The sequence below is a fragment of the Crocodylus porosus genome, unplaced genomic scaffold (genome assembly GCF_001723895.1).
Source record: "Crocodylus porosus isolate Cpor-Errol unplaced genomic scaffold, CroPor_comp1, whole genome shotgun sequence".
Classification (NCBI taxonomy): Eukaryota; Metazoa; Chordata; order Crocodylia; family Crocodylidae; genus Crocodylus; species Crocodylus porosus.
Genome location: NW_017728912.1, coordinates 25,557,068 through 25,577,155, shown reverse-complemented (window position 1 = coordinate 25,577,155; position 20,088 = coordinate 25,557,068). Strand labels below are relative to the sequence as shown.

General features: G+C 42.6%; 1 protein-coding gene across 7 annotated transcripts in view; it reads right to left on the bottom strand.

Moving 5' to 3' along the window:
* The window catches only part of EPHA5 (EPH receptor A5), a 305,046-nt gene that overhangs the window by 82,787 nt on the left and 202,171 nt on the right, over positions 1–20,088 (bottom strand). For all 7 annotated transcript variants that reach the window (XM_019534208.1, XM_019534207.1, XM_019534206.1 and 4 more), the window contains 2 exons: positions 9,132–9,256; positions 2,883–3,042 (listed from right to left, as the gene is read on the bottom strand). In XM_019534208.1, coding sequence (XP_019389753.1) covers positions 2,883–3,042; positions 9,132–9,256 — 285 coding nt within the window. The remainder of the gene's footprint in view (positions 1–2,882; positions 3,043–9,131; positions 9,257–20,088) is intronic.

Sequence of the window (20,088 nt, the reverse complement as noted above, 5' to 3'; positions counted from 1 at the left end):
GCAGCATGGTAATTAGGGTGCTCCAGCCAGTCTCCATGTTTCGTGATGCTGAGACTTCAAAATGGGGGTGGAGGTGCTTTACGTAAAGCTCATTCAATGAGCTTTAGTTAAAGTGCTCCCACCACTGTTTTGAAGTGTGGGGACACTGATACATGAGATGCTGTGGGTGCATTAGAGCAACTCTAATTAAAGTGTAAAAATGTCCTTTTTCACCAGCAGTAAGGGGAAGCTAACAGGATTACACTGTATGTTTCTTTACTATTCCATGAAGCTTGGCAGCAAAGGAGATTTCCCTCTAAGAGCCATGGCTCTAGGTCTGTGGTTTAGGGGGCATGTGGGAACGAAAGGTTTGTAATGGTGACAGAATAACAGCATTGAAAAGTGTCTTTCTAATTGGCTAGAATCTATTCATTGGACTTGCACCACCACAAACCACCAATTCTGCAAATATTCACATACTTGCTTAACCTTAAACATATAAGTGGGTGCTCTTGAAATTAAGATTAAAGTGTGTACATAAAGTGTCTGGAGGACCAGGTCCTTAAAGACATTCCTCTATCACCTCTCTACCAAGCCTGGGACCATCAGAGGCCCCACTTACTCACCTATGCTCTGCACAGATCCAAGCTAGCAATTTGATAGGTTTAGACAGGTCTTAAGAACTCTAAGCGTAAAGCTTTTTGCATATGATCTGCTGCAACCTTTCCATCCATCTGCTCAGTTGCACCCTATTTGGAAGCTACATCACTGTAATTTTGAATCTTCTTCATTCAGATGCAAAGTTACAGTGGCTTAGGATTGCCATCCCAGTATAGAAGGAGACAGACAAAAGAGCTATGCAGAGAGGCATTTTCAAGCAGTAAGTACCTTTCAGTCAGTTCAGCTCCATTTTAGCTCATTTAGTGTTATACCTATCTACAGCCTTGTAGTCATAAATCACATTTTTTATGTGCTCAGTAAACACAAAATCTGTTAAAAGTTATGTTTTCCCTTCAAGTTCTCCTCTCTCAAACAACAAGAAAGTTCATTACATTTCAGGTCAGAAAGTGGCAGGTTTGAAAACCTAGGAGCAGTGGGATGATAATGAGAACCATTTGGCAACTCTAACTACAGTGTCTTCTACAAAATGATTCTAATGGTCCTGTGATTTCTTGGATGGCAAAGATATTCCTCTTGGAGGAGTTACCACAAATGTTGCTGGGAGGTATTTAATCCAAAACTGTATACAACTACAGCAAAAGATATCAAAGACAGACTTGTGAATCCTCCATAGACCAAGTTAAGAGGTTTAATGACCTATTGAGAGGTATACTATTTTTTTTCTCCAGCTCAGACACAAGCCTGTAAGGCAGGGGTGGGCAAAATATGGCCCACGGGCTGAATATGGCCCGCAAGGCCATTCTATCCGGCCTGTGTGGCCATAAAAATTTAGAAAATTAGTATTTATCTGTCTTTGGTTCATGTAAAAAATGACAGTAACCAGTGGCAGTAGGACCCAGGGGAAGCCCGGCAGGCTTCCACAACAGCAGGGCCAACCTGGACCCGCCCCCCCAGCAGCCCCACCTGGGCTGTGAGCAGCTGCAATGCAGGGTGGGGGTGGGGGCGGGGTCACTTTTCCCCATGCTCAGCACCAGCTTGTAACCCATCCCTGTTCCCAGCCTGGGCCCCGCACTGGCTCTGGGCTCACCCACTGGGTTTGCCCACGGCAGCAGCAGCTGCAGCCCCCTCGCTTTTGCTGCTGGTGCCGCACTGGGAAGCCCAGAGGTGGCAGTGGTAAATGCTGCCCGGTGTGGCAAGCAGGGGCACTGCAGCTGCTGCCATTGTGTGCAGCCCTGATGGGCAAGCTGAGAGCCAGCACGGGGCCCAGGCTGGCAGCGGGGGTGGGTTACAAGTTGGTGCTGAGCGCAAGGAGAAGCGGCACTGCCCCTGCCCTGTGGCCGGTGCCCCGCACTGCAGCCACTCGCAGCTCATGTGGGGCTGGCTGTGCCTGCTCTGAACAGCCCTACACAGGTGCAGCAGGGAGTGCCAACCACGGGGCAGGGGAGGGGCTGCTTTTCCCCCATGCTCAGCACCAGCTCGTTCCCTGCTGGGGAGCATGTGTCCAGGGCTGCATGCTTTCCCCCGCCTGTACCGCGGAGTGGGGGGGCACTGGAAGTGAGCAGGTGCATGGGCCCAGAGCAGGGTGGCAGGAGTACAGGGTCCCGGCCAGCAGGGGCTCTATGGAGCCAGGCTAGCTCCCCCCACTCCCTGCTGGTGCAGCCCAGCCCAGCTTCAGAGGCCCCTGCCAACCTGCGCCCCTCTCTGGGCCCCACCAGTGCAGGCCTTGAGACATTGGTCCCAAGACATTGGGACACTGGTCCCAAGATGTTGATCAGGGGACGGGGCACCTGTCAAGGGGCAGAGCTACCCATATAGCCCTTGACAGCTTGCCAAAACTGGGTAAGCAGCCCTCTGCCCAAAATAATTGCCCTCCTCTGCTTTAAGAATTATACATTAGATTCCTGATTAGAAGTAGAAGTATGTAGTTCAAAAAAGTAACTAACACCTTCATGAGTAAGTGGGAACACCTCAATGGAAGTGAGCAGCAAAAAGAAAGTCTAAGCAGCAAGCTTCACAAATTTCTTAAGTTTAAAGATCTCCTGATGGTTCATCTCCTGTTCTGCTAAATGAGATGAGGAAATAGGGACAGATGCGTTAACCTGTCCAAGTCAAGGTAATGACATGACTGATGTTTCTTAACTAAAAGGATCAGGCCTGAGAGAGAGAGAGAAAGAGAGGATGAGAGTGAGACTGACAGAGTTCTCTGCAAAGGTATTGATCCACTGACTCTTTTCTGGTAACTATTACAGAGACATGAGCTGACAGTAATTAAAATGACTTACACACTGGGCTGGTTTCAATCTCAAATCTTCGACTGAAGCCACCATACCCTGCCGCTGTACGCGCTCGGATTTGGAAGATATATGCTGAACCTGGCTTCAAGCCATCTGCCGTGATTGTTGTCTCTTTTGATTTGATGATGGTGTAGCTGGTCTCTTGGTCCTTTTTCCCCCCGAAAAGGTGAAGTTCAAACATGTAAATGACAAATGTAGCAAAATACAAATTATTAAAACAGCAGGCATAGTAATCATAATGAAAATACCAAAATGAATGAATATGCATTAACAATAACCCATTCCTTAAGACAAAGACACTGTGTGCTACAAAGCCATGAGACCTGATTCGTTGTTGTTTTTCACCTTGTGTAGACATTCACTGTAGGATAAAGCATGTGCAATGCAGCATTGGATCAGAAGAAAAGCCCTTCCAAACCATTTTGCATTGACGTTAAAGCCACTGGTATAAAAAACAATTCAAAAAGCCCATTTCTCACACTAAAGCTACATTACATAGCTCTGGATTGTGCATAACATTAAATAAAGCATTGTTATGCTTCCAGAGGGACAGAAAGACTTTTTCCTATAAATGTGAGTCAAGCCAGAGGTATAAGGAGGTAGAAACTTAGTTCTTCTTACTGGCTTTGATTCTATTTACACCAAGGCTACTTTTACATTCTTCTGGTAGTGTATATGGACCTTAAAGTGAGTATACTATACATTATATGGCATGCCATTACATTGGCCTTAGTGGGAATCTAGCTACTGGCTAATTGTATGCTTGGCTAGGAATACTGACTAGAAAAACTAAAAAATTCTAATTTTGTTACTAAAAATACTAAAAGAGAAAAACTAATTTCATTTCATTCCTTTGTAATAATAACCTTTAAAGAGATTTGGTGGAATAATTCTATAAGTAAATAACATTTTTGTATAAATGAACAGTTGATGCTCTGACTTAAATTCAGACTTAAATGTTGGGTAATTGCTGCTAGGAATATTACTGCACTAAATAATCTAAAATGGAGCACATCAGTTAAGAATACTATTACAAACTGATTATTTTCCTTTGGGGCCTTTAAATAGTATTTATTGTAAAATTATGGCTAAGGCAATAATACTATGGAGATTTTTTAGCCAAAGTCTTCTGAAATCAATTAATCTTTCAATTGACTTGAAAATATTTTGGATCAGGCTCTGGAGTAATGACCAGAACACTTTAAATACAAGACAACCCATTTTCCAATTAAAGTATGGAGAATCTGCCTGCCTCACTAATAAAGTTGACTTGTAAAAATTTGAAAAAAAACCTGAAAATAAAATACTCTTCTGTTTATTTTTCAGGAATGATTTCTCTTAAAAAATGCAATTCAACAAGCCTTGATTTTCCAAACCACTGCATGTGGGTTGTTTTTATACCATACTGATGTTTTTCTTTAATCTAAAGGGCTGCATGCCAAGAGAATGCAAATTCAATTAATGACAAACAAAAAGTACAAGAGATGATATAAGAATTACAGCCGAATGAAGAGTAAAAAAGAAAAAAGAGATATATGGATATTAGTTCAAATTCTGACTCACATTTGAATCCTTATTATGCTCATGACCCATTTAAGTTAGCTTTCTGTGAACATGTGGGTTCTTGAGCTTTATTATTATAAATACTAAGCTTCAATATTTGCCTGAAGCAACTAAACCAAGATCCTGCAAATTGTGAATGGGCGCAATGAGCTGTTCATGAATGATTTCCAGATGAAGAACTATTTGCTTAAGACACTTGAGAATAATTTTGAACCACAAATACATTTCAAAATGTGAGCCATTTAAAGAATCTGCAAACCAAATAGAAGGAAGAACTAATCAGATGCATTTTCCCATTGTTCATTACTTGTTCTTTGTTAATAGTAATGTCTTCAAAGGCTAAAACATCGAAGATAATCAGCTCCGGTACTCCCAAAGACAAAAGACAGTCTACGTTCTCTTCCACTTATTAGATGTGGAAATACACTTTCATCCTTCAGTGTGATTCTGTTCCACCTTGCTTGAGTCCCTGAAAAATGGTTCATAGAAAGATGGGTGGGGCCTCCTCTTCCTCTCTGCTTTCTTATGATGCAGTCTTAAGGATAAGACAACAGCGAGCGCATCTACACAAGACGCTACGTAGCTCATCGCTATGGCAACACAGTGTCGGTGGGCACAAACCATGATACCGCTGCTACATCACTGTAGTGACAATCTATGTTGCTATAGCTCACTGCTGTGCCACCTGGACTGCACAATACTGGTGGGTACTGCACAGTCATTTACTTGCTAAAGCAAGTACTAAATGATTCCACAATACCAAATATGCAGTCAGGGGCACATGTAGATGTGCCCAGTATGTTACAAAAGTTGATGTTTTAATAAATTTTCAGGACTTGAATATGGTGGAATAAAATCAGACTTAATGCTTAAGTCCAATTAGACATCTAGTAAATAGAATACAATCTGCATTTAAATTCACAGTGATGTACACATAAGCAATGCAACATAAATATGGCATATTTCAAGCAAAAGCAGATTCTATCACCTTGCTTCATGTCTCATTACAACACTGTCATTTCTAACAGCACCATTTCAACTGATACTTCCAAAAATGGTAATAGAGGGCACTTGAAGCTTTGCATGCAAGTCTCAAAGACTACACCTAATAATGAATTTAGGGATGAAGAAGTAAAATTCTTCAGAGCACAATTCTTCTGGAACAATGTCTAAATCAAGGAAAAAATCAATCAATCATAGAAGCACAGAAAAATAGGGTCAGAACAGCCCTCAGAAGGTCATCCAGGGCAAGATAATCCTCGTCTAAACCATCCCAGGCAAATACTTGTCTATCCTGCAAAACAAAGTCAGTTGATCAACAATCTTTTCTTTCTGCCAGTGTAAGGACCTTGTTACACATTAATTTTAGGCAGCTCCTGGAGCTCTTAACCCCTGGATTATCCATACAATAACACCTGCGACTCATTTTAAGCACACTTTAGGCAGCTTAGAGTTATGCCTTTCCAGGGCAGATTTCTTTCTGCTCCATGTTACCCAGCGCATGCTCCATTAATGTGTGGCCTCCCAGGATGCAGTGTCTTCTCCCCCGCCCTGCTGTTCTGTGGACAAACTTTCCATCCTCTGCACTTTACTACCCACGGGGCAGTGCTGGTACCAAGCCGACTCCCCCTCCCTCCCCCAGAGGTGTGACCTTCCCACCCCAGGGTTGTGGTAGCTCTCCCAAAAGCACCTTAATCACCTCTCCCACCTCCCAGCCACCCCAGGAAGCATGACCAGCATTCCCCCAACCCCCCAATACCAAATCTGAATGTATTAAAACATGAGATTCTCTTTAATTTACTTCATTTCTTTTCTTTTCTCCTCTAGTAGCTGAATTCCTTCATCTCACCAATCTTCCCTCACCCCATGTCCTTTCTACCTCTCATTTCATTACCCTCCCCCATCCCATTAACTCATCTTCCTGCCCCTCTCCTTTCCCCCAGTCTCTTATACACCTCCACCTAGAGCAGGAAGAAAAGTCAGTCCTGTCTCACCAGCCCTGTAGTAGCAACTTGCAGCTGTAGTTCCTTAGTTAGGCCCCTGCTTGCCATCTTTCTAGTGACAAGTCACAACTGTACAGTTGGGGACAGCGGAGAAGGTTTTTAGTTTTAAGGCGTATCTGCTCCAAACTAGAGCTAGCACTAACCCTGATCAACATTTGAGCAGTTCAATGTGCAATGGGTAACACGGCCCTTACTTTCATTCACTGCACCTGAAGCGAAGGTCCTGTGAGCAAACACCCTCTTCCACGAGGCATTAAGTGCAGGACTGGAGCACTAGTACGCTTTTATCTACTTTTCCTGTGTATCATCGCTATTACCATGGCCAACATACCCATGCTGATCCCAGAAAGCATAGCCATGCTGGGCCTATGACCAATTTATCTTCTGAAAACTGGGACAAGGGGAACCTGTAATATACATTCATAAGCATTGCTCTCACACTGGAGGCTAACCATTGTGTGCCTTTGGGTTATGTTACTACAAAGACAGAAATCTAGGCTGTGGCATAGTGATACACGAAGATAAGGGTCAGGCTTTCAAAACAATCCAGCAGCCCTCTTTAAGGAGTATTTAAAAACCCTTGTCCTAGGTGTGTGCTAAGCACTTTAGAAAACCTTGAGAGTTTTGGAGGATAAAAGTATAAAATTATTAGGTTATTTATATTGTCAATACCTAGATGTCATTCATAATAAGAGATTGCTACCTCAGTTTATGGGAACAACTGACTGAAATCTATTTTTTTTTCCCCTTGGAAAACTTCAGCAAAAATATCCATTCACTTTTAGCTCCATTAAAGGAACTGTTAAGATGCAGCAGGCAACAATACCGGGAAGGCTATTCACAATTCAGTTTGGAAACCCTGGCATATTTCATCATTACTTGACTAATTGCTACTGAAGGCTCTAGGCAGATCCCTGAGGAAATCTCCCCTCACCATCACCCTGATCATTATTGTACCCCCTGACTATACCAGCTATGTCCCAACATTACACTGATTCTGTGGACAATGGCTGGGGAACAGGTCCACAACCTGTAAGATCATTAGTGAGACCTTCTAAGTTTTACTGCACTCTCTGCATTGGTTTTGCATTCATCTAATGAAATGTGTATAAACTAAAAAGTGCACCTGTGATTACCAGGGGAAAATACAATGTGCTTTTCTTTTGGGATGCTCTGCCAAGTATAAAAAACAACAGCAGCTCAGTCTCAGAATGGCTAGTTCTTCAGTGGCTGATGATTCATTATATTCTAATTTCTTAACCTGTAAATAGAGCAACAGTGCTTGGGAGCCTGAGGCCAGTTCATCCAAACAGAAACTGTTCCTGGTTTTGACAAAGTGTTTGCTGGCAAAAAAAAGTGTCTTGGCTCCTCTCAGAGTTGGTGCTCCCCCATCCCAGGAAAGCACTCTGGACATCAGGCTATTGGCTATTTAGGGACAGGTTCCGGAGGGAGTTTCTCTAATAAGAAATCACAGCATTTTTCAGTAGTAGAACTCAAAATACTCTAAAAAGATCAGTTTTGTTAAACCCATTGTACAGATGGGGAGACAGAGGCACAGAGTAGTGGTGTAGCTTGCCAAAGATCCTATCCTAAGCTGGCAGCAGAGACAGGACTTTGTGTCACTCCATTTCTTGCAGTGGAAGCTGAGCTGGCTGACTTGCATGGGAGAGTAAGATGTACCCCACAGAAAGGAGAGCAATAGGGTGGCTGTCCCTACTGTCCTGCGAGGCATTCTGCCATGCTGAGGCCAACTGCTTCCCAGTGAACCCCTGGGGGCACTGCAGTGCTGCTCTGCCCCACTGCCTAATGGTGCCCTCTGTTTAAAGTATTAAAATTCTCAGAAATGCCTCAGCTGAGAAGTAGCTACCATTCTGCTAGATACTGTACAAACACTGTACAGTAAGACTTTGCCTATGTTTCAGGGAGCCAATATTCTGACTATGTCAGGCAAAGTTGGAGGATAGACAGAAACATGGAGACAGGAAATGACTTGCCCAAGTTCAGCCCTTTGTCTTTACACAGGCAAACTGTTCATGGACTTCAGCAAGAACCTGGTCAGAAAAAAACCCGAAGTGAAGACTGCAGGACATCCCCACCCAAAACTGTCCACTTTTTAGGGCAGGAGCCTTTTTTTTTTGTTCTGTGTAGGGACAATACCTAGCATAATGGGATCCTAGTCCAAGACTACACCTCCTAAGCACTTTAGGAACACAATCAGCAGGCACCTACGGCAAAGAAACAGTAAGAATGCCAATCTGCCCTAGCAGACATTTTGATGAACTCTGGAGTTAGCGCCAGTCAATCCTGAAAACCAAACCAGAAGTATAAAGACAAAAGACTAGGGATTGCCTAATGTTCTGGGAGAGAAGATTGATGGTGGTCTCCTAAACCCTTTTATTCTTAACAAATGAGTATACTTTATTTTAATGTGATAAGACTGGAGATGAAGCTGACATGCAGCTTTAATGTATTTGTTCAACAGAAGTGGCACACTAATGGAAAACAACACACACGTTTCAGGTCCTCCTAATCATTTACTGTAGAATCAATCTGACATTGATTTATGCATAAAATTGCTTCATTCCCTTCCATGACTAAGATAATTATAACTTAAAGAAAAAGGACAGCAAAGAAAAGATACTTAGGATGCTTTGCAATCAGTCAGTCACACCTTTTCAAAATATTTGATTTCATACTCCAGGATGATGCCGTTGGGTCGATCTGGCTCCTGCCAGGACAGGGAGATGCTATTTTTAGTAATCTTGCCTTTTTTCACACTACTGATTGGCGATGGTGCTGTAAGACAGGAGAAAAAAAAACAAAATGATACTTAGTAAGGCAATATCCTAGCTAGTTCCTAATTTAAAATCAACACTGTATATATGCACATGGATATGCACACACACACTGCAGGCCAGATTCCCATCTAAGGTAAATCCAGGCCAGAATGTACATTAACAAATGGTGATTACAACAGTGGTGAATCAGGCCCAGGTTCTCAATCCAGCTTCCACTACTCAACTTCCCATGTAGGTGAAGATTTTAGATGGTAATTTACATGAGACTTTTAAAATATGGTCCAATAAAAAGCAGAGATAAATCAAATTAAAAAAGAGGGTAGAGGGTAGGGGTGGGAGACTTCTCTAAATACCAAGGGTCAGTCACCCAGGTGGTATTAATCAGCACATCTTTACTGAAGTCAATGGAATTACAAAAGATTTTCCACAGTTGAGTATCTACAACAATGTTACCAACACGAGATTCCAGTTCAATGCAATATACAAACTATAAGGTATAATAGAAGTTCCCAAAGCAAGCCCACAGCTTGTACCTTTAAGCACCCATCAGGCAAGTCATGAGACTGGAGTTCCAAATAAGGTAACACACTGCATACTTCCCACTATATTGAATGTATTTGTTTCCCTGCTTGTTGGGATGCACTGGAGAGGACTGTACAACTGTTGAAGTGACCCTGTGATATTTATCTGAAGTGGTAATGCCAGGGAAAAAGGCAGACTGAGATAAACAGCTATTTTGCTATATCTTTAGAAGTAGGGTAGAAGGGGTGATGCTGAAGTTGTCAGACGGTGGTAGATGAGGTGGGAGGGCAAAGAGAGAGTTGACAGGATATGTTTGGAGTAGGAGTAAAAGATATAGGAATGAACTAAGAGGCTAGTTTTATACTGGAGGATCTAGACCAACTTTGCCAATTTAAGATTCTAGTTCAGTGCAATATACGTCTAACGTGACCTACCCTGTAATAACATAGACAGTGTGGAAATTCAAAATCCAACATTCTTTAAAGAAAAAAGTAACCAGAAAGAAACAATGGGATAATTAAACCCCCCCCCCACATGCACAGTCACAATATTTTGTCAAGAAAATTCACCCCACTTTGTGATCAGATCCAGTAATTGGCAAGACCTAGTGTGGGGCACTTGCTGAAAAGGAGCCAAAAAGTGTTGCTCAGGCATCAGGGAATGTGGACATGGAGCATAGAGTCTGAACAAGCAGAGGAGTTGTGCTGTATGATCAAGAGGACAACAGAGCACTTGGAAATTTGCAACAGATGAAGTTCAGCATGCATATGGGACTTCCTCCTGATCTGCCCAACCATGTGACAGCAGGAGCAGACACAGTGGATGCAAAGATCAGCCAGGGCTAGAAACTGGCAGCAGTGTTTAGTGAGGGCATCAACTAAAGGCGTATTTGGGTTCCACTGAAATATTTTAGACCCCCTCCTTCCCTGACTTCAAAAACTACACGTTACCACCCCCTACATGTCACCACTGGTATGTACAACTTCTTTCCTTTAGGACCCAGTTACCATGTTTTACTGTTCACTTATCATAGACTAAGATCAGACACAGTTACCACAGGGTGCATCTACATGAGCATATTAATATGAAGCAATTAGCTCCGGAGCTTATTGCTCCAAAGTTTATTGCTCCAGGCACACAGTTTGCATATGCACCCAGGACCACAGCACACTGAGCTGAATCAGAGCAGCTCTAGTTGGCAGGGGGCCCTAGTGGTAAACCTGTCAGACCAGGTCTTCTCCTCTGCTCAACATGCTGTGGAGGGGCTGGCTGGGGCATGAGGGTACTTCAGTACAGGCTTAGCCAGCAGGCAGCCCCTGAACTGAAGCACTTTCATGTCGCAGACAGCCAGGGCAGCATCTACACACATGTTGTTACAGAGTAAAATACTCTGCAGCAGGATAGTACTTGTAAATACTAGGGCTGTGTGAAATGGCACCGTTCCATTTTGCCTTCAATTTCAACAGTTCGAAGGACCAGTGTTTCATCTCCAATTTAATTTCAAGTCAAAACAGCTGTTCTGTTCTGTTCCATTCCATTGAAACAGAAAGGCTATTCTGACGCTGTTTCGAGTTTCACAGGGGATGGGGAGCCAGTCCAGCTGGGTTGCTTTCCCATCCCCCATGCTAGATTGGTCCAGGGGCGGAAGGCAACCCAGCTGGGCTGTTTCCCGGGGCCCTGCGCTACATGGCACTGGGGCGGGAGGCAGCCGTGCTGGACTGCTTTTCAGGGTCCCACGCTAGATAGGTCTGGGGGTGGGAGTCTACACCTCTCCCTTTTAACTCACTGAAATCTGTCTGTATTCAGAATGAATTAGCTGAACAGGATATTTGTCTCAGTGTCATAGAATACCTGAGCTCCTTCCATATTACTTACTCGAGCACTGGTGGCATTCAGATTTCACTGCACTCCATACACCCAACCAAGTGAGTTCACTAGCTTGGATCCAGAGCATCACTTAAGTTAGAGATATCTGTGTATGGGCTGGAGGTGGGTCAAGGGGAACATATGATCTTGCACTGCAAAGAAAACAAGCCTGGGGATCCTGACAAGGCAGCAAGTGTGCTGGGAATCTGAATGAGGATGCAGGGGATGATACTTAGGTTCACAACAGCTACTGTGCACTTCTCAGACAGCTTCAGGAAATGGTGCAAGCAATTCAGTAGATCCACTGGCTCATCAGTTAATACTGACTCAGTACTCTAGAGGAAAGAAGCTGTGTCCTGGGTTGCCCACCTTCCTACCCCCCTTCTGATGGCACTATTACGCATTGCCCTCTTTTACTCAAGGGGGATCTATACCTTCAGTGTTGAATATAGTGGCATGAATCTTTCCCATTTCAGGTTTGCCCTAATAGGCATTATTGTGGTATTACCATGGCTGCTATGTGACCATTCACTCCTTGCAAATGGCAACTGTAAAGATTTTAATAGTGACTACTATGCAACGATCTCTGCTTATGGTATGTGTATTTAAGTTTGTGCTGTGCTTTGGGGGCCTTCAGAATCAACAGAGCTATATAATTTTACTTATTTTATTATTCAACCTTCAAAGGTTATTTTCTTTCCAGCACATGCATGCACTGAAAACATGTTTATTATTTTAAATTCAGAGGCCTTAAAAATAGGTATGTTTTTTTCCCTCATCATTGTCACCACCCTCCCCCTCCCCCCCAACTAAAAGACTGCATGTCTCCTCTAAGGTCCCAATCCTCCAATGAGATTTTTCCATGTGCAGTTGTTTATGGGGCTGTGCCATGGACACATCCAGGAAAAGGATGGGAAAAGCTGCTGACCATTCAGATCATAGCCAGAAAGTGAATATTGCTGTTACAAAGTTACATAATTATGGAAGTCTAAGGATCATATAAATGAGAACAAAAACAATATGACACAGTCCAAGAGATCCTTGCATGATCTATACTATAATAATTATTTGAGCATCTCCTAACATGTTCATGTGTCTATTGTCACAATACCCATGAAACTGTTAGCCCATTTCTTAGATGTGGATATATATAGAGTGAAATGACTTGCCCCAAATCTTTCAGTGCAGAGTCCATATTCCTCTCCTTACAGCCCATCAAACAGCTATAATTTAGTGTCTGGTGTATAAAAGGAAATCTTAAATTAAAACATGCCTTATCTACAATTTATTTGCACTGTAAAAATATATTTGTCTGCTAATTAACAAGCTACTCTCTTTTTCTCCCTCCCTCCCCAAAATGGAAAAAAAAACAATTAAGTAATACAGACAAAAAACAAATTAATGTTGTCAATTCTGATGTTCAGCCAAAGGCACAGGGGAAACATTTCAAATAATTATTCTGGATCAAGGACTGTCATTTTAAAAATAAGTCCCTATACATCCAAAGATTTCAAATAGGAATCCATAGTACTACAGACATTCTGACCTGTTGTGGTCTTTCTGAGTTCTTTCTCATGAAGAATTGTTTTATTGTTCTTCTGTAGTAAAAAACAAGTGAAAACTAAAAGCTGGCATTTTCTAAGGAGTGGCTTAAGTCTAATGAGGGGTGCCTTCAGTCTAAGTTGGTTGAGAACCACTGCCCTAAGCTTTGCATAACTAAGTAGGGGAAAAGCTAACCCATATACTTCATAGTTTGTACATAAAGGCTTTACCCTAACCCTGCAACAGTTGAGGGCAACAGACCAAAGTCTTTCCTTGAGTCAAAGTGACAGGATCATGCCCACAGAAGGAAGCAATGTGGTCTACTTGCTAGAACACTGGACTAGATTGGGAGACTTCCATACTATTCCAGGTTCTACTACTGACCTGGTCAGTGGATTTTGGGGCAAATAACAGCACTTGTTATTGTTTCCAAACTCTATTTCATCCCATTTTTCACTTCTGACATTTTGGAAGCAGTGATTAACTTAAACCATAGGAGATGGGCATAGATCCAAAACAAAACCAAAGTGTTAGACCCTCCAAATGCCTTGATGGTTCCATCATGGAGGATAATGACTGAATAATATGCTGTTTGGGTAATACTGGCTTTATTTCAGGTTTAGGTTATAATCCATCATTATCCATGATCCAAAGTATTATTTCTTCATTTGACTTTACATCTAGAGTCTTCTACCAGAGGGCAATACTCCAGGAGAATAGACTTCAGTTTCACAAATTTTTTACCAGATAATGTACCTTTTCTCTACTTTGGGGAAATTTTCCAAGGTGCCTATCAAATCTGTGAAGCTGACTTCAGTTAAAAAGCAAAGGGCTGCATGCTCAACATCTGACAGGAAAATCTCTCTCTCCAATGCTACAGGAAATTCAGTACATTTCCTATTGTACAGAAATCCAATTTACTAGTTTTCTTGAGAAAATGTGTAACAGGATATAAGCTGTTCCTGCTCCAACAATAAGATAAGTATGGCATATATGTAATACTGCTTTTGTTGGAATTACTGTGTAATAGGTGCTTGCTACACAGGTGTATGGTGGGTGGGAAAGTATTATCATCTCCATTTTACCCATGAAGAAACTGAGGCAGAGAGCTGAAGTGACTTGCTCAGAGCTATATACTCCAGTGGCATGGCCAAGACACAAACTCAGTAATGTCTCACTTCTAACTGTATGCTGGCCATAAAAAACAGTTTTGACTTCAAAATGCATACGTTTTGCAATGTGTATTTGCTTTGCTAGTTGAGCTTCACAGACCTTAACATCTTCCTACATAAGTCTCTATCACGTTGAGTTGCAACTCTGCGGTATGCTGTACTCTTCCGGGAAAAGAAAGCAAGATAAGAAAATGGGTAACTGAACTCCAAAAGTAAATTAGAAAGCCAGTAACTGTATCCCTTTAGAATCTTCTTCAAAAGGAGTGTTAAAGTGTAACTGTGAGATAAAGACCAATTAAGTATATTCAATCGATCCCAGTAGTACTGGAAAGATACAGAAGTTACTTTGCATCCTCAATCCAAGGAGGTTAGGATGCTCTGAAGTGAATAAGGAAGGTATAAGTATTTTAGAGATTTCTTTGTCAAACAAAATGCAATTCAATCTGAACAGTCAGACAAAGTCTGCAATCATTCCATCTTAAAAGCCTGCAACAGGATACAGTGCTATATGATGTCAGGAAAATAAAAGGATTAAAGTGAAACTTGCTTTTTAAAGGTCATTGGTTTTAGGAGGGCAATATCCCTGTAATAGAAGGGTGCTTACCCATTGAAAAGTTTCATCTGAAGTAGAACAAGTAAAAAAAGGAAACTACGGATATGTAAAAATAAAACCATTTTTTCCTTGGGGATGATGTGAGGGGGAGGAAACTCTTACTTAGCTCTCTGCCTTAAAGCATAAAGACTGGATGTAAACAATTCTTCTCTCTTAGGCTGTTTTCAAGTAATTTGCACATTAATTTCAAAGTAGAACACTTTAAATGAAAGCAAGATTTTACATCTTTTACATTTATGTTCACTGTTCACCAAAACAATTGTGCATGTGATGTTGGCAAACAGAAAATGTAACAAATAAAGTGTGAAATTGTTAATGTTCATTTTGCTTTCTGTAGGCTACAATTAATCATAAACCAATCAACATCTTAGGAAATTGTTCTTAGTTTTTATTCCATTTGTAATATTTCCTTAACAACATAATTGGCTGGACTAAATAAAATGAAAGTTACTGCAGATTTATACATTATTATCCACATCTGAATAAGTACAAGAGACAATTTAATGAGAAATAGATCTTTTGGAACATTCTTCCTCTGCAGCTTTTTACAATGATATTAGCAGTGGATTAGTCAGTTAGACACCAAATATGGTATCTAAGAAGTACTGCACTGTGACCTGCTAACATCTAATATGGTACAGTGTTTATGGAATAAAATTTGAATTGTATTTTAATAGACAGTGATGTTATTGGGTGAATGACCACCGCCCCAAAGATAATACAATTAATCTAGACTACAACTCAAGGGCTAGATCATACTTATAATAATTATTATTATTACTCATCCCAACAGCCAGCATACCCTTAGGTTAATCAGTAGGGCAAGCTGGGGGAAAAAAGTATAGATTTACTCTATTTTCACTCCAATAAGCAAGCTATCTCCATCAAAGCAAGACCTTCAATCCATCCCAGTTCTGTTAGGAAAGATCCCCACTTGGAACAAATCAGAATACCCCTCTCAATCTTACAGCCTATGTCAGCTGGAGATCTAGCCCCACTTCTTGGGTCATCTCTCCATCTATCTGGACTTCACTTCCTTTTAAAAGAAGATTAAGGTATCAACAAAGAGAAACATTCTGTTGCTACTTTCTTTGTACTGAAAGCTATTGTGGTCTATATCACATTTGCAGCTGTATTCTAGATCTTAGCTTATTTTCGTGTTACTTTATAACTGCAGGCAATTTATTGAATCTGATTAAATTTCTGTGTGTGTAAACCTGCTGGGATCTAAAATTTCAAACATGTAAGCACCTTAGAATTCTTCCCTGTATCTCCTGCCAATGCTGCTTTGCAGTCTGAAGTTATGCCAAAAGACACAAAGTCAGATTTAAGTTTAAGATTAAATCAAATCCATCAACTGTCATACAGCCAAAAAACCCCCACAGTATCATTAACATGCAGGAGCAAAGGAGATTGGCTGAAACTGGAAAAAGGAAGGCAGTATGCACCAGTAAATTAAAGTTAACTACAAGACAAGTAATTTTGGCCACACTTCAAAAGCCCAGTTTACTGCAATTTTTCATCCTGTTTCTAATTAATGACATTATTGGATTTGTTTTTCCTTAAGGTCTTTGGTTACTGCAGAATTTGAAAACAAAACTAGCATGGCTCACTGAGTCCAAACTACATACATTTCTAAGTAATGCAAAACTATAGAAAGCTTCTACCACCAGATTTATTTCAAGGTTATATTTTTAAAAAAGAAATATGGATTTCAGAAGAAAGGGGTGTGGGGGGGCTGCAACTTATTGTATTACCTATTTGGATTTCTATCCAATGTTCTTACCTTTCACCTTCAGAGGGGTGTCAATTGGCTCCTACTTAAGCACTAAAATCAGCAATTGTTTGGGAGCCCTTTTGAAAATCTAGTCCAGCAGTTGAATTTCCCATGCATTACATAGCATTTAAATTCCAATTAGACTCCATCTGGGGACACTAAATTGTACATATAAATGGCATATAGGCCCAGTGCAGAAAAATTTCACCCCATCTGATTAAGTACAAGGTACCCTGTTCAGTCCCAATCCCAGGACTCACATAAGAAGTCCTGACTTATTGCAAGGTACCTCTTGAATATGATCTACTTCATACCAGTCCACTGCACAGAAGCAAATTTTACCTTTTTGTATTAAAACCCAAACACATTTTCCAAAGCACAAACTTAGTGAAAACACAGCATTTTTCTCACAATTTCTCCTTTACCAGGATGAAGAAATATATAAACACTATTGCACATGCTGACCTACAACTGTCATTTCCCATCCCCATTTTCCAAGTCTGAGAAACAGAGGCATAACAAGGCAGTTACCCCGGGACAGCTGTAATGCCCAGAGGCAGTGGCAACTTCTGGCTGTTGCTGTGCCATTGGCACAGCTGCACTGACAGCTGCTATTTGTCTGCCCCCACTGTAAGTCAGCACGCAGGGCTGCTGCCCTGGTTGTTCTGCCTTAGTTACGCTACTGCTCAGAAAACTGGCACTTTGTAGAGTATCTGCATTCTGTCAAACTAATGGAAGAAGCCAATTAAAAAGTCCACGGGCCTTTGAAAATGATGAATATGCCAACTTCTATGTTGTACTTTTAGCCTGGCAACTAATGTCAAGTGTTCCAATCCCAAATGATGATGTCACATAAATCAATTTAAAAGATCAGAAACTGGTTTAAACCTATAACAGAACAGACATTCGGACTAGAAACAGACATTCAAAAAGCCTGAGGCTGAACTGATTCAATCTTTGCAGGTTAGTCTAACCTGCGGTGTGAACCGATGTGGAGTTGGATAGACATTCCCTTTTCAACCCAGAAATGCGAGCACATGCTTGCAGTGACTCAGGCTAGAAGCTGCAGGGCACTAAAGCAGCCTTCCCTTCCCTTCCACAGGGCTGAGCTGAGGTAGGCGTGGCCAGGGCCCACACAAGATATTGTGATTAGGGAGGAGTCCCCCCTTGATAACAGAGCATTTATCAGCTCTGTTATCAGGATTTAACACCCCAACAGAAAACAAAGCCTCACTTATTAGTTCAATCTCTTCTTAAACAGCTTTTTCCAAAGGAAGGAATACAGGGACATTACCATTTGAGCTGCTGATTACCTCCAAAAAGCCCTAAGTGGACACTGTTTTATCTGCCCTACACAGCATTAGCTAGCAGACCACATGCTGGCTACAGTCTGTGCTGTGGGAGAGAGCAGGAAGGGATCTCTGATTAAGTAGCAAGTGGTGACAGGAAGGGGAGGGAAGCATGGGGAAGCCAGCAGACCCTGCTGTGCTTGCAAGTCTCTGCCAGAGTTCCAGACAGGGAGCAGAGGGGAGGGACCAGCCCTACTGTGGAGCAGCCCACAGAGCATGCCAGGACTGGGGGGGGGGGTCGGTCTGGACAGATCTGGGGCAGACATTGCATAAACTGGTTTGACCCAAATCAGTTAAGTCTACATTCAACCAGGTTTATCTTAAACCGGTTTTGGCCATTTTCAAACTGGAAGGAAGGACTTTGACTTTTAACTACTTTATTCAGGGGTTCAGGGATACAAAAAGGGTGGCTGCTTACAAAGCAAAAATACAAACAAATTATTATCAAACCAAGAGCACCATGTCATTGCATTCAACACATATACCTTCGCTACTTTCCATGTCTTGTCTTACATGCTAGAAACAATTCCTACCCTGCTCTATCCAATCATAAAGTGACAACACCTTCAACTTCAACAAGAAAGCAAAAAAGCAGCCTGGTGAGGGCCCAGGATGTGGCACGAGCTGGAAGCTGTAGTCAGACACCAAACCAGCCCGGTCACCCAGACTGGTCATGACATCAGAGTGTGTATTTGAGATGGCCATCCTCCACATGGCACAACACTCCCTCAAGGGCCCAGTGTGTCTCAAAGGCGGGCACCTCCCGCCAGGGCACAGCATACTCAAATTCCAGTGAGAGGTGTGCCTGCACCAGGAGGCGGAAAAGCCGCAGGGCATTGTCTGAGCCAGTCCCAGCAAGCTGGTTTCAGTGGCTCTTGAGGACGGCCAGCTTGGCCTGACCCAGTAAGAAGCTGGCCAAGCAGACGGGCCCTTTCTCAGCCACTTGGTATAGGTAGGAGCACATATAGGTAGTCTCCGAGAAGCTCCTGCCCAGTGCTTACAGCAGTGGCTCAAGGATGACAAAGAGTGACCGCAGGCGGGGACACTCAAGAAAGGCATAAAAGAGGGTCTCCTCAATAACCCCTGGGCAGAAGGGATAGGCCATTAAGGCAGCTTGGTCAAAGTGGGACGCAAACGTGCCAGTGGCTAAAATGCCATGCAGCAACCACCACTGCAGGTCGCCAGTCTTCTTGGCAGTTGGCAGCTTATACAACGTGCACCACGCTGGGTGGGCTGGTGGGGAATCTGGCAGCCCCAGGTGCTGTCGCCACAGTGTATCAGGATGGCCCACCAGTACTTGGGCATGGCGGACATAAACCACCCAGGCATATAGGCTTCTACGTGCTTGACCAATCTCATTTCCTTTTGTGACCAGGTGACATCGGAGCTAGGGGAAGCGATTGACATCATATACCTCAACTTTAAAAATGCCTTCGATCTGGTATCCCACGATCACCTCCTGGTTAAACTGGCTAACTGCGGCCTTGACATCACCACGATCCGCTGGCTGGGGAACTGGCTCTGTGGTAAGACCCAGAGGGTGGTGGTCAACAGGAGTCAATCGTCTTGGTGTGCTGTGACCAGTGGGGTCCCACAAGGCTCTGTCCTAGGGCCTAAACTGTTTACCATCTACATCAATGTTGTGGACATTGGTGTCAGAAGCGGACTGACCAAGTTCGCCAACAACACCAAACTCTGGGGTAAAGCATCCACACCTGAGGACAGGAGGGTGATCCTGGTGGATCTGGACAGACTCATGAAATGGGTGGATGAGAACCTGATGGTGTTTAACACTGAAAAATGCAAGGTTCTCCACCCTGGGAGGAAAAACCTGCACCATGCATATAGGCTCGGTAGTGCTACGCTGGTTAGCACTACAGATGAAAGGGACTTGGGGGTCATGGTTGACAAGATGAACATGAGCCTTCAGTGCAATGCTGCAGCTAGTAAAGCGAGCAAAACGCTGGCTTGCATCCATAGATGCTTCTC